This window comes from Cucurbita pepo, chromosome LG09, assembly GCF_002806865.2.
Source record: "Cucurbita pepo subsp. pepo cultivar mu-cu-16 chromosome LG09, ASM280686v2, whole genome shotgun sequence".
Classification (NCBI taxonomy): Eukaryota; Viridiplantae; Streptophyta; class Magnoliopsida; order Cucurbitales; family Cucurbitaceae; genus Cucurbita; species Cucurbita pepo.
Genome location: NC_036646.1, coordinates 8,486,700 through 8,499,712, shown reverse-complemented (window position 1 = coordinate 8,499,712; position 13,013 = coordinate 8,486,700). Strand labels below are relative to the sequence as shown.

Here is a 13,013-nt window from a genome sequence, read left to right as displayed (position 1 = left end):
TTTTTTTTTTTTTTTTTTTTTTCGACTGATTATATTTTAAATGCTATTTTCCTCTCATGATGCGATGTTTTCATTCTTTTTCCAACGCAGGATTTTTAGTTTTCTCCATCTGAACTGCTCTGTTATCAAGGATCGGACTTAACTTTCCGACTCCGAGTTCCATTCCTTCGAGTTCTTTCTTTCACTGTTTCTGAAGAACAGTCCATACTCCATTGCGAATTCTACAGTATTCCTGTTATAAATGATGAAAGGTCTATCTACTAGTACTACTACCCGGCGAGTTTTGGTGATTTTCGCTTCGGTTTTGTTCATCTTCTTGTCCGTATCCGCCTTTCTTACAGGTCTGTATCATCTCTTTCACATTATTCTCTGTCCTCCGCTCATTGTTTTGAATTTGTTTTTGCTGTGGTTGAGTTGTTACACTTATCCATTGCCTCTCTTTGTGTACCTTTCGTTTGTCTTCTTCTATTATTTTATTTGTTTTTCTATCATTGTGCTCCTTGTCCTGTATCTCCTTTGTCCCTTTTGTGCTGCCTATAGAAACAAAGATGTTATTCTTATTCTAGTACTTTTTTACATAATTCCCTGCCTTGCATGATTGCAGATCTGAATATTATTGGTTCCTTTATGGACTCGAGTCCACCGAGTTTTCTTCGATCGGGTTTAAGGAGCACAAGAGTTACCCCTCGTCGCAAACTTCTTACTAGTAAGTTCTTGAAATCTGATCTAATCGTGTTTCGTAAACGTCGGTACAAAATCGTGGACGGAGGACTCGAATTCTGAGTTTGTTGCGCTGTTTTTTGATTTCTCTCTTTTTGTTTTCACTTTTCGTTTCATTTTTGTTTGATTTTGAAATAATGATCTCGGGGTTGAGGGTTGGGAGAGATTGGCTACTCAATTGCATAAATGGTTGATTTGGTGTCAGAATTACACGCCCGTCCATTCTTAGTAATGAAGCTAAGGCGCACCTTTTGCTAGGTAGCTTTCCAGCCCTTCGGCTCTTTAACCCATATGGCCTTTCTGTATCTGTTTTTGGGGAAATCTTCTTTCATAGATCCCTGATACCCATCAGGCTTTCTTCCTGTTCTGTCCACGATTCATTGATTACACAAAAGAAACCTTTGGATCAAAAGCGCGGAGCATTATAATGCCTTTCTGAGTTCTACCTTTGTGGCTTCTAATTGATTCATTCCTTTAAGCCAAAAGCTTTACCGTTAACTGTGTATGTAGAATTATATAATACGATTAGCTGATGCTATATTCTCATTAGTGGGATGGGTGGCGGTAGGACAGTTTTATTAGCTTTTAAATTTATCGTGTATGTAATGGACGTAATTTTAAATTTTCGTTCGTGCTAACAAATTGATTGTGATAAGGAAGTGCTCCCGCGGATTTTTCTTTTTCAGACTCTCTTTTAGTCTTTACCTCTCCTCTATTGCCATTGAATTTGCTTTATCTTTTTTAATTGCTTATTTATGCTTTCTCAACACATCTTTATGACCTCCAGAAAGTGTATTTTGTGTGTCTGGAGACTTTTGGCCCATTGGTGGGTCGATATTTATTTATAAGAGTAATGTTTGCACGTGGTTGGTGCCTGAGCAATGCCCATTATCCGATGCTAACAAATGACGTCGACCCATTTCTTTATTTGAATGTGCTTTAGGAGAAGCAGCATTTGAGGAACCAACCAGAATTTGGGGAGAAAAGTGTACAAAATCAGACATTGTGATTAACCAAGGCCCCACAGCTCCACTTCCAACTGGTATTCCCACCTACACTGTGGAAGTGGTGAATGCTTGTGCTACAGGCTGTGACATCCATGGCATTCATTTCAAATGTGGCTGGTTCAGCTCGGCCCACCTCATCAATCCCAGAATCTTCAAGCGCCTTCGCTACGATGACTGCCTCGTTAACGACGGCAAGCCTCTGGTCTACGGCGGAACTCTCTCCTTCCAGTATGCTAACACTTTTCCCTATCCGCTATCAGTCTCCTCAGTTGTCTGCAACTGAAATGACACGCTCCAAACCAACTAGGAGTCGCTCATATGATGCACACTAGAACCAGCAGGTACTTTAGTCGATTACTGATTGACAGTGGCCCCCACCTGCCTTTTCTTTTCCTTTCTTTTCAATTTTTGGGTTCTGCTTTTGCTTTACATGTGCGTGGCCTTGTGTTTCTGTTCCTGCTCCTACGAAGTTTTTCTTTTAGAGAGGTCTGATTTTTACAGTCATCTTGAGGTTTAAGGGAGAAGGTTTGTGGTCTAATAATGGTCATGGCACCAACTTTTCGTATACATAGATGGTGAGATAGGGAAGAAATGCTAGAAACCTAGTTCATTTCAATATTTTTTTTGGGTGTTGATGAGATAGGCGATCGAGGTGTAGGTAAGGCCAAAGTGTATATATATAGTTATATACAATCTGATAGCATGATGTTAGTGTCACAAATTCAGGAGATTCAAAGCCCCATTATATGCAAGAATATTTCTCTGTTTGTTTGGTTGCCTATAAATTATCTATTAATTTGTCACATCCTCTCTCACGCGGAACACATTTGTAGGCCATGATTCATCAATATAGAAAGAAAGCTGGTTTTCCTTTTTGTTGGTTTCGCCTTTTCTAACTTGGTAAATTCTTCCATTTGAGCCTTTTTTGGTATGCCTTTGTCCGTGTGTTTTTGGGCTCTAGACAATAATACGCACATCTAAAGGTCTGGTGTGTCAATCGTGTTGAATGGACATAGACTTTTCGAGTACTTTGAAGGAGTAAAATAGATATTGTTCTTTTTGGGTTTTCCATTCCGGGCTTTCTTTCTCTCAAGGTTTTAAAACGTGTCTACTAGAGAAAAGCTTACATACCCTTATAAAAAAGAATGTTCGTATTTCTTTTCAACGGATGTGAGATCTCACACCAAGAATGCCTAATGGTTTAGGTGTCTTCCAAGTGAAAAACGTGGTGTATGCCCAATTTTCTTTTTTCCTTCAATTCTTTTGTCATTTTATGGATGTGGGCCGTCTGGGTCGTAGTATCTAGAAGGCCCAATGGGCCCACATCCATGGCATTTTCTTCTCTTCTTTGTTGGCTTATTTTGTGGTTAATATTCTACATCTGTACTATAATTTCCAAATATACCCTTTTACTTGTGGAATTTAGGTACCCATCTAGTAATTTGGCCAACTTCATTGGGTGGCCATGTTGATATAATTATGGACCATATCTTCTTAATTCCACATGCAGGGAATTGGGCTGAAGACTCCATCCAGTCTTATTTTATGCACTTATTCCAAGAACAAATTCCTTTTATTTTATTATATAAATCTCAAGAAATTCCCGTCTCTAGGGGTTTTGAAAACAAGTTTCTTAAAGTGAAACATATAATTTGAAAGTTCATCCATGTGATTTTCATTCTATAAGAAAGTTTCAAAGATTTGACGGTCAACGGTTAAAGATTTGCGTTACTCAAGTCGATATTCTTGCTTTCACGTCGTCTACCACTGCTCGTGCCGGTGCTTCCTTCTAAGGCAGAACGCTCCTCTACCGATGCATTTTTACATCCCATAGCTTCGTTAAATCGCTTAGCCCCGTTCATCTTCGGCATAAGAGCGCTCGATTAGTGAGCTATTACGCACTCTTTTAAGGGTGGCTGCTTCTAGGCAAACCTCCTGGGTGTCTTTACACCCTTAACTCCTTTATCATTGAGCGGTCATTTAGGAGCCTTAGCTGGTGATCCAACTGTTCCCCTCTTGACGATGAAGCTTATCTCCCATCGTCTCATTGGCCGACTTTGACCTCTTTTATTTTGAGATGAACATTTTTAGAAGTTGAGAGACTCTTTAGATATTCAACTAAACCATAAGGGTTCGATTGTGTAAGAACTTTTGTAGTTAGATCAACCCTGACGTTTGTAATAGAAGGTAATAATAGATTATGACTATGATTTGTATTGTTTATTGCGAATAAGTATGAACAATTTGGTGACCCAACCCAACCTAATCTTATTTGAGTTAGATTGTGAACTCTATTTAAGTCATCAACCCAATTAGTTTGAAATTTTGGGTTGATCTAAAAAAACTTTCTAACTCAACCTAACTCAGCTCACGTATGGCTCGAGTTCAATAGAAGCGTTGGTGGTAGGGATGGGATTAGGAAATAAACCAATCTTTCTCTCTCTTAATTAGTGGTTTATTGTACGAATTAGAAGTAATTAAACTCCTCTTTGCTACGCATTATTTATTAGCTGATTTGCTTTGCTTTTTTTGGATTTTATATTAATGAACATATTAATTTATCTTATTATATATACTTTTTTTTTTTTTTTGGTTCTTTTTTTGGCTAAACTTTATGAATTAATAATTATAATTATTATTTTTGTTTCTCTTCGTCTTATTCAATGGATTGAATCAACTTAAATCCACTTTTAATAATGTTTAATAGAAGGATTATCCAAAATTAATTTTTTTTATTGAAAATAATTTTGAAAATTGTAAAATATATTTACATTTTTATTAAAAATATTCAAGTTAAAAAGTAATCCAAACGAGCCTTAACCAAGGAACCTTTTATTTATTTATTTATTTTTTATTTTAATAAAAATTGGTCAAAAGTTTATGTTTAACTTTTGTTTTTGTCTCTATAACATAACTTTTCTCTTTATAACATTGGTTTTCGGGTTTTCTCTCAATGTTTTAAAATGCATGTATTGGAGAGAGATTTTCACACCCTTATAAACAATGTTTTGTTTCCCTCTTCAATCAACGTGTGATCTCACAATCCACTTCCTTCGGGGCCCAATGTCCTCACTAACACTCGTTCTTCTCTCCCATCGACGTGAGATTTCACAATCCACGCCCATCATTCTCGCTGGCACATCGCGCAATATCCACCCTCTTCGAGGTTCCGTGTCCTCGCTGACACATTGCTCAGTGTCCACCTTTTTCAGGACTCAGTGTCCTCGCTAGCACACTGCCTGATGTCCACCCCCCTTCGAGGCTCAGTGTCCTTGTAGGCACATTGCTCGATGTCTGGCTCTAATATCATTTGTAACAGCCTAAGCTCACTGCTAGCAGATATTGTCCTCTTTAGGTTTTTCCTTTCGGACTTCCCCTCAATGGTTTAAAATGCACCTGCTGGGGAGGCTTCCACACCCTATAAAGAATATTTTGCTCTCCTCTCTGGTCGATGTGGGATCTCACACCTTACAAGACCCATCTCGATAGAAAAAGAATGAACATCTCTAACTACTACTATATGTGCAACGTGCAACTCAGTAGTCCCACATTAGTTTTTGTTACTCATTGTAACGATCCAAGAAAAATGAACGTTCTTAAACAACGAAGAACACCCGTTGTTGCAACTTTTCAAACAGTTTAACGTGAAATAAACGTGAAATAAACGTGTTACATAAGTTACACAAGTTGTTGCAACTTTTTCTCATTATCTTCAACTTTAATACCCACTTCACAAAGGTGTAAACTTTATATATATATGGTTACCTAAATTTTAGGCAGCTTAAATTTTGTTCTATCACTCAACTTTTTCATACAAAAAGCAATAGAAATAGTCGAGGGTTAGGCACATAATCTTGAATTATTCTGACGGCGGCTTCAAATGGGTAATCATGGAGTGTATTGATTATTTTATGTGTTCAAAAGCCACATAAACAGCCAAAGTTTAAGACATTCAAAAGCTTCTCATACCCACTTTTTCTCATCTTTAATATAATCAATCCACACGATCCATCCATAAGATCATAAAGCTACCCGACCCACCTTTTGAAATGGTAGGCATAGCTAAATTAATCGAGAAAAGGCTACAATTGTTGAGAATTGTTAGGAGGGAGTCCCACATTGGCTAATTAAGGGGACGAGAGTTTATAGGTAAGGGATACATCTTCATTGGTACGAGGCCTTTTGAGGAAGCCCAAAGCATACCCACGAGAGCTTATGCTCAAAATAGGTCGTGATTCCTGACATGGTATTAGAGTGATGCACTTAACTTAGCTATGTCAATAGAATCCTCAAATGTCGAACAAAGAAGTTGTGAGTCTCGAAGGTGTAGTCAATAAGTGACTCAAGTGTCGAATAAATGGTGTACTTTGTTCGAGGACTCCAAAGAAGGAGTCGAGACTCGGTTAAGTGGAGGCTGTTCGAGGGGAGGATTATTGGGGAAGCCCAAAACAAAGCTACGAGACTTTATGCTCAAAGTGAACAATATCGTACTACTGTAGAGAGTCGTGATTCCTAACAACAACATACAACCAAAGCTCGTACTTTTTTTTCATGAAAATGAAGAACTTTACATGATAGCAAGAACATTCAAAGAAGAACAAAGTTCAAGCATTGCAAAGAAACTCAAGCAACAAAGGAAGAACACGAGGAAATTGAAAAACATTTCGAATAATTAAGCATTTGGGTTTGTAGTTTTGTCGTTGTCTTTATGGTTTAGATCCAATTTGCTGTCGAGTTTGGCTTCGTTGGTTGTTATTACCTCAATCTCTATGGCACCGGCAGAAGGCGGCGGCGGCGAGGAATCTTTGTCTTTGTCTTTGTCGGAGTTGGTGGTCGGAGGAATGGCGGCGGCAGTCATTACAATATCTATTGTGTGTTCTGGTAGCTTCATTTCCTTTGCTTTGGCTGTTTCATGCTTCTTGTAGATTAAATATAGTATCATTTGAGCTACTCCAAATATGAATCCAAGGACATTTGGAAGCTGGTGATGATCAAAACATGGAGTTCAATCATTAAATTGTTAATAGAAAGAATAGAAATTTAGAGAATTTTGTGTCTATAATGGATTTTAAATCTTTTTAAAACATGTTATAGGTTAAAACGATCGTTTTTTATGTCATTCGGGTCTTTCTACGTCATTTTTTAAAAAAAAAAAGTGTTAAAGGTTTGATCGTGTAGATTCTGACCCATTTTTTTAATGAGTAAAAGTACGAAATAAATCGGATTTATTTTTCGATCGAAAATATGGGTTCTCTCATCTATGATCCTTAAGGAAGAGGATCAAGTTCTGTAACAGCCCAAACCCACCACTAGTAGATATTGTCCACTTTGACCTATTACGTATCACCGTTAGTCTCACGATTTTAAGATGGGTTTGCTAGGAAGAGGTTTCCACACCCTTATAAAGAGTGTTTCGTTCCCCTCTTCAACCGATGTGTGATATCACAATCCACCCCCTTGGAGGCCAGCATCCTTGCTGGCACACCGCTCGATGACCAGCACTAATACGATTCGTAACAGCCTAAGCCCACCGCTAGTAGATATTGTCCGCTCTGGTCTATTACGTATTACCGTCAGCTTCACGGTTTTAAAACGCGTATGCTAGAGAGAGGTTTCCACACCCTTATAAAGAATGTTTTGTTCTCATCTCCAACTAATGTGCTATATCACACCCTCACCCCCTTGGAGGACAGCGTCCTTACTCGGCTCTCTAATACGATTTGTAACGACTTAAACCCACCACTAGTAGATATTGTCCACTTTCCTTCATTGCGTACCGCCGTCAACCTCACAGTTCTAAAACGCATCTACTAGAGAGAGGTTTCCTATACTCCTATAAGAAATGTTTCGTTCCCCTCTCCAACCGACGTGGGATCTCATCATTGACTATTCTGAACAACTTGATACACGAGATCGCTCCGACCCTTTGAGCAAAATGCAACAAAAAGTGGTAAACTAATAATTAAGAGAGAGAGAGAGAGAGAGAGAGAATTGAAGCATTACCGCAACATAGATATCCTTGAGAAAAACACCATAAAGAAGCCATGCAATAGCACTAAGCGTGAGGAAAAACGACAAATAAAACGGCATGAACTCCACGCTCTTGGTACGAACAACCAATCTCTACAACAAACCAAAACCCCAAAAACATCATTAAAAACCAAACAACACAAAATTGTTCTTAGCAGAATTTAATGATACTCACCATGATACTTAATGGAGCTGCAAACACACTGACACTAAAAGCCACACAAATCCATCCAACAACCTTAACTCTGTTAGAGCCTTGCACTAACAAGTGAGTTACAAGTAGAATTAAGCAAAACCCACCAAAATTCAACAGAAGAATCAATCTCAAAGTGGAAACCTGTGAATTCATCATAAAAAAGTTAGCTTTTTTCAACGTTTTTCGAATCGAAAATCGTAAAAACAACCCTTTAAAGTTCATATTAGATTACCCGAATCCGCTTCGGAGCAAAGCAAATGAAGATCGCAATGTAAATTGTCTCGATGACACACCCAACCGAGTTGATAGTAATAAGAAGAGCTTCATCAGGCTTGAACGAAGCATAATATAACCACAACATTGCACTAAAAAGTGCCACCACATATGGAATTGATTGAAACCCTTCCGTTGATTTCTTCTTACAAATCCTCATAAACGTTGGCCTAACCCCAAAAAAAAACAATACCCATTTCAACATAAAGATTATACTTCAAGATCCAATATGAATAAAAAACAAACATTTGTAATGAAGTTAAGCTTACACGGGAGCCAAGAACACGATGAACGAGATAATGTTACCTAGAAAAACCAACCCACGTAACAAGAATCAAGTAAGTACGTATCGTCGAGCTCAGAATACAAAAAACAAAGTGATTTTAAGGATTTGAAAGTTCGTTTCTGACAAATACAGAAAAATAACACGTACCCAGAAGACCGAACGCGAAAACGCCAAGGTGGTGGGTATCGAACAAAGCCATCGCTATCGGTTCGTGAGATTATATGATTGGAATGAAAGAAAAAAAGGGTTTTTTTTTTTTTTTTTTTTTTTTTGAGAGGGGACCCTAAGGATCTTTCTTCTTATTATTGTAATTACAAATGTGAGAAGCTCCCATTTATATAGGGAATGATTGAGCCATCAAGTGTGTGAATTATTTTTGTCTTAATAAAATATAAAATTGATATTTTTCTTTTTATAATTATAAAAATTAAGGAATAAATTAATTATTCAATCATCTTCTTTTATAATAAACCTTCCCCAACTCTAAACACTAATTTGATTAACATTCTAATAGAAAGTTAGAATCCTTAATAATGACATCCTTCTCAAATTAACCAAAAATGTAACCTTTATATTATTATAAATAATAATTTGATATTTAACGCTCGCCATGATTATATAAATCGCAAAGCACGTACGTGTACGTACGGTAAAGCTAATTCAATGAATTACGAAGTTAAAATTCCTAACCCGAGATCGCTCCAATTCTCCATCTACCCAAAATTCTCGGTTCAATATTAGTTATTAATTCTTAGATTTTTTTATTAAAAAATTAATATAAGGTCAGGATAGAAAAAGAAAAAGGTAGTCGTACTCTTACCTTTTCCGTCGGATGATAGGAAAGTTTGAGTTGAAAGATTGAATCACATCGGGTAAGAAAGGCGGGTTAGCAGGATTCTCCGAACGTATAAACAAAAAGAGGAAGCAACCGGTCCTGAAGAGAATACCGATACTCTTACATTCTCGCATGGAAGAACCTAGCTGAACCGGATCAAGGGTCCTAACCGAGTCCGACTGACCTTCTTTGGCTGGCCCCCACCCCATGTAACGAGGTCGAAAGTATCGAAGAAATCACCATTTAAACGGAGATTTTGCTAATTTTTTTTTAAAAAAAATTTATAATAACCTAGGATTTTTTTTTTATATTAATTAAGATTAATATTTTAAGGTGAAGCACTAATAATTTGAAAATTAATTTAATTTTTGTTTCTTTATGATTTAAATTTTGTTATTGCGTTCTATCCAGCCTAGCTTTTGACCTTCCATCCGTGGAGGACAGCACCCAATACCCTGCCTCCACGTGGCAATTAGTCCAAAAACAGATGCAAAAGAAATATATAAATTAAATTAAAGTTTTTATAATACTTAATTAATTATATATATATATATATATATTTATTTATTTATTTATGAAAAATATACAAATATCTCTTTAAATTTTTTTTTTTTAAAAAAAACCTCCCAGCACCATATAATGATAATAATAATAATAATAATAATAATAATAATAATAATAATAATAATGATAATAATAATGCAAAAAGTGACAAAAAAGAAGTGGGATATTTGGTGGGGTTTTGGATTTGAGGATATGGTGAGGTGGGAAATAAATTATTAAATTATTAAATTATTAAATTATTAAATTATTAAATTTTTATAGAAACCCAAAGGATAAGATTTGTGTAAGTAATAGTTTTTTCTTTTTTGGTGAATGATAAGATTAGTTTGATATATATATGGCATAATCATGATTAGTGGAATAATTAATTAATTTAATTAATTTCTCGGCTTAATTTGAAAAAAAAATCCCGAGTTTAGATGTGTTTTTAGGTCCTTACACTTCTAATTCTGAATTGTGATTTAGAAATGCAAACACATACAACATGACTACGACTATCAAGAATGATAGGACCTAAAACCTAATACATAAACATGATTATGATTATAAGGACGGGAAATATGTGTTAGGGGTTGGATATGTATTGCTTTCGTATTAATTGTTTGTGTACATGAACCCGGACCCATTAGGTAAGCATTACTCTCGGGCTCCCTAAGCCTAAAAATGTGGAAGGTAGATGATAATTGTACGCATATAGATAAATTGTGACTCGAGAAGAGTTTTTGATAGGGTGCAACGTAGAATAATTTCGTACGTACCAATATTTGTAACTTGCATGGCTTGCAACCGTATAAATTCATCACATAATTATACGCGAATAATTGTCTCAATCTTAGTAACTTAGGTTCAACCCTTATAGTGACACGTGTTAATCATGCAATTTATCCAATGAAACTAAGACGTTCTAACAGTAAGTTCACTTAGTGAAGTTGTCAATGAGACGTGAAAGAAAGGAGTTGACGATGTTGGTAACATTGTCCGTGGCGGAAGGAGAACGACCCATTCAACAAAAACTCACTAGGAGTGAGAAATCGATCAAATTATGGGAGGAAATCGAATCCATACACGATCTTCACAAGAACGACAGAGTTAGTGCACGAGTTGAATTGCTTGATTTCTCACCTTTAGTTGAAGATAACATGGATTTCCACCCGCAAATTGTAGAACGAGTCAAATACGACTGATAACTGTAACAGCCCAAATACACTCCCAGCATATATTGTCCGATTTGGCCTGTTACGTATCGTCGTCAGCCTCACTGTTTTAAAACACATCTTTTAGGGAGAGATTTCCACACTCTTACGAGAAATTACAAAGAATGCTTCATTTCCCTCTCCAACTGATGCGAGATCTCACCGTAACGACCAAACCCAACTCTTTGACATTTTTTTATTCTATCGTTACAATCCATCTTTTAAAACTAAGAGACCCATCAAACACAAATGTTAAAAGTTCGAGAACTAAACTTGTAACTTAACTTATTCTTAAACACAAAATTATCGAACTTTTGATCAAACTAAACTTATAGTTTAACCTTATAACAATACCAACCGAGATGAAGATATTTTACGTTGAATCGAGCGTATGAGTTTGGTAGGCAATAAAAACAATGAAGTAAAGAGATGGAAATGTTGGGCACAAAGAGAAGGAGATGGAAAGAATGCAATTATTGAGGAATGAATTGGTGAGTTTCCATGATAGACACGAATACCCTATTTGCTTTGATTTGCTTTGCTTTGCTTTTCAAAGTTGTTATCTTCTTCACTTTGTTTATGAGCTCATTAAAGTTGCCATTTTGCTAATTATGAACACCTTTCAAAGATATGAAGAATTACCTCTAACTTAATAAACAATTCCCTTTTGACTTCCCATCAACTTTTTCCCCAAAAGCTCCAACCTTTCAATATTAAATTTAACCCTACATTCTTATGCTTCTCGGGTTTTGTTTTTATGTAATAATTTGTTTCAATGATTGTCAGAATCCCGCGTTGGTTGGGGAGGAGAACGAAATATCCTTTATAAAAGTGTGGATAGCTTTCCCTAGCAAACACGTTTTAAAATCTTGAGGGGAAGCTTGAAAAGAAAAGCCCAGAGAGGACAATATCTGCTAGCGGTGGGCTTGGGCCGTTACAAATGGTATTAGAGCCAGACATTGCACTATGAGCTAGCGAGGAGGTTGTTCCTCGAATGAGGTGGTGTGCGAGTAAGGATGTTGGCCCCGAAGGGGGTGGATTTGGTGGGGGTCCTACATTGATTGGAGAAAGGAACGAGTGTAGCGAGAACGTTGGGCCCGAAGAATGGTAGATTGTGAGAATCCCAAGTTGGTTGGGGAGGAGAACGAAACACTCTTTATAAGCGTGGAGGGGAAGCCTCAAAGGGAAAACCAAAAAGGACAATATCTACTAGTAGTGGGCTTGGACTGTTACAATCGTCATTCTTGTTTGTTTTCTATATCGACCTTGTCCATTATTCACAATACGAGAAATACGAGAAAAGGGTTTGCAAAATCTCTACGAAATAACGTACATTTCAACGTCGTTTTCATACGTCTTCAAAAGAAGTTTCTTGGAATTGAACATGAACCAATCGTTAAAGAAAAAGTATTAAACCTTGTGTCATAGTGTTATCGTAAGCCCACAATTCTGTCCTGTTGTTCGAGATATGGTTGTTTAAGATGGAATTTCATCCGTAACAAAAGCGAAAAAGAGGACGAGCTTTTCACTGTTGAAGCACTCATATGTTTCGATTTCAATACGCAATTCGATTCATCCGAGACCACACGCTCCACCTTTCTCCACTTGTAGTAACAGAAGAGGTGATCTCGATTGGTTTCTACTTTTTTAGGCAATTCAAAACACTTGCAATCACATTTTATTTTATCTCCGAAAAAGTTACTTTTCGATGAAGGTCAGCAACTTTTTAATATTACAAATTATCCCAATAATATTAAATATGGAAGAATTAGTGGATGATTTTTGAATTTATGAAACTTTTGGGCAATGATTGAAATGGTGTATGCATGAAATATAATGAATGGCTTAGCATTCCCCATCTTCTCATCAAAGTGGCCACCATTTTGATACCCCACCATTTAAAATATCA

General features: G+C 36.6%; 2 protein-coding genes across 3 annotated transcripts in view; one reads left to right on the top strand and one right to left on the bottom strand.

Moving 5' to 3' along the window:
* Positions 1–2,530, top strand: part of LOC111802589 (protein TAPETUM DETERMINANT 1) — a 3,414-nt gene extending 884 nt beyond the window's left edge. For both annotated transcript variants that reach the window (XM_023687013.1, XM_023687014.1), the window contains exons 3-5: positions 91–341; positions 605–706; positions 1,664–2,530. In XM_023687013.1, coding sequence (XP_023542781.1) covers positions 242–341; positions 605–706; positions 1,664–2,010 — 549 coding nt within the window. In that variant the 5' untranslated portion in view covers positions 91–241 and the 3' untranslated portion in view covers positions 2,011–2,530. The remainder of the gene's footprint in view (positions 1–90; positions 342–604; positions 707–1,663) is intronic.
* A 3,721-nt stretch (positions 2,531–6,251) lies between these two features.
* LOC111802551 (bidirectional sugar transporter SWEET12-like) lies at positions 6,252–8,819 on the bottom strand. The gene is made up of 6 exons (XM_023686959.1): positions 8,660–8,819; positions 8,496–8,532; positions 8,186–8,396; positions 7,933–8,094; positions 7,731–7,850; positions 6,252–6,708 (listed from the first exon to the last, which is right to left on the bottom strand). The coding sequence occupies exons 1-6, from the start codon at positions 8,709–8,711 to the stop codon at positions 6,400–6,402; spliced, it is 891 nt and encodes a 296-aa protein (XP_023542727.1). The 5' UTR covers positions 8,712–8,819; the 3' UTR covers positions 6,252–6,399.
* Positions 8,820–13,013: the final 4,194 nt, after the last annotated feature.

Coding starts and splice junctions, on each gene's coding strand:
- LOC111802551 (XM_023686959.1), bottom strand. CDS start 8,711: ATGGCTTTGTTCGATACCCACCACCTTGGCGTTTTCGCGTTCGGTCTT. Junction 8,533..8,659: donor TTTCGCGTTCGGTCTTCTGG/GTACGTGTTATT, acceptor TGGTTTTTCTAG/GTAACATTATCTCGTTCATC. Junction 6,709..7,730: donor TCAAGGATATCTATGTTGCG/GTAATGCTTCAA, acceptor GATCATCACCAG/CTTCCAAATGTCCTTGGATT.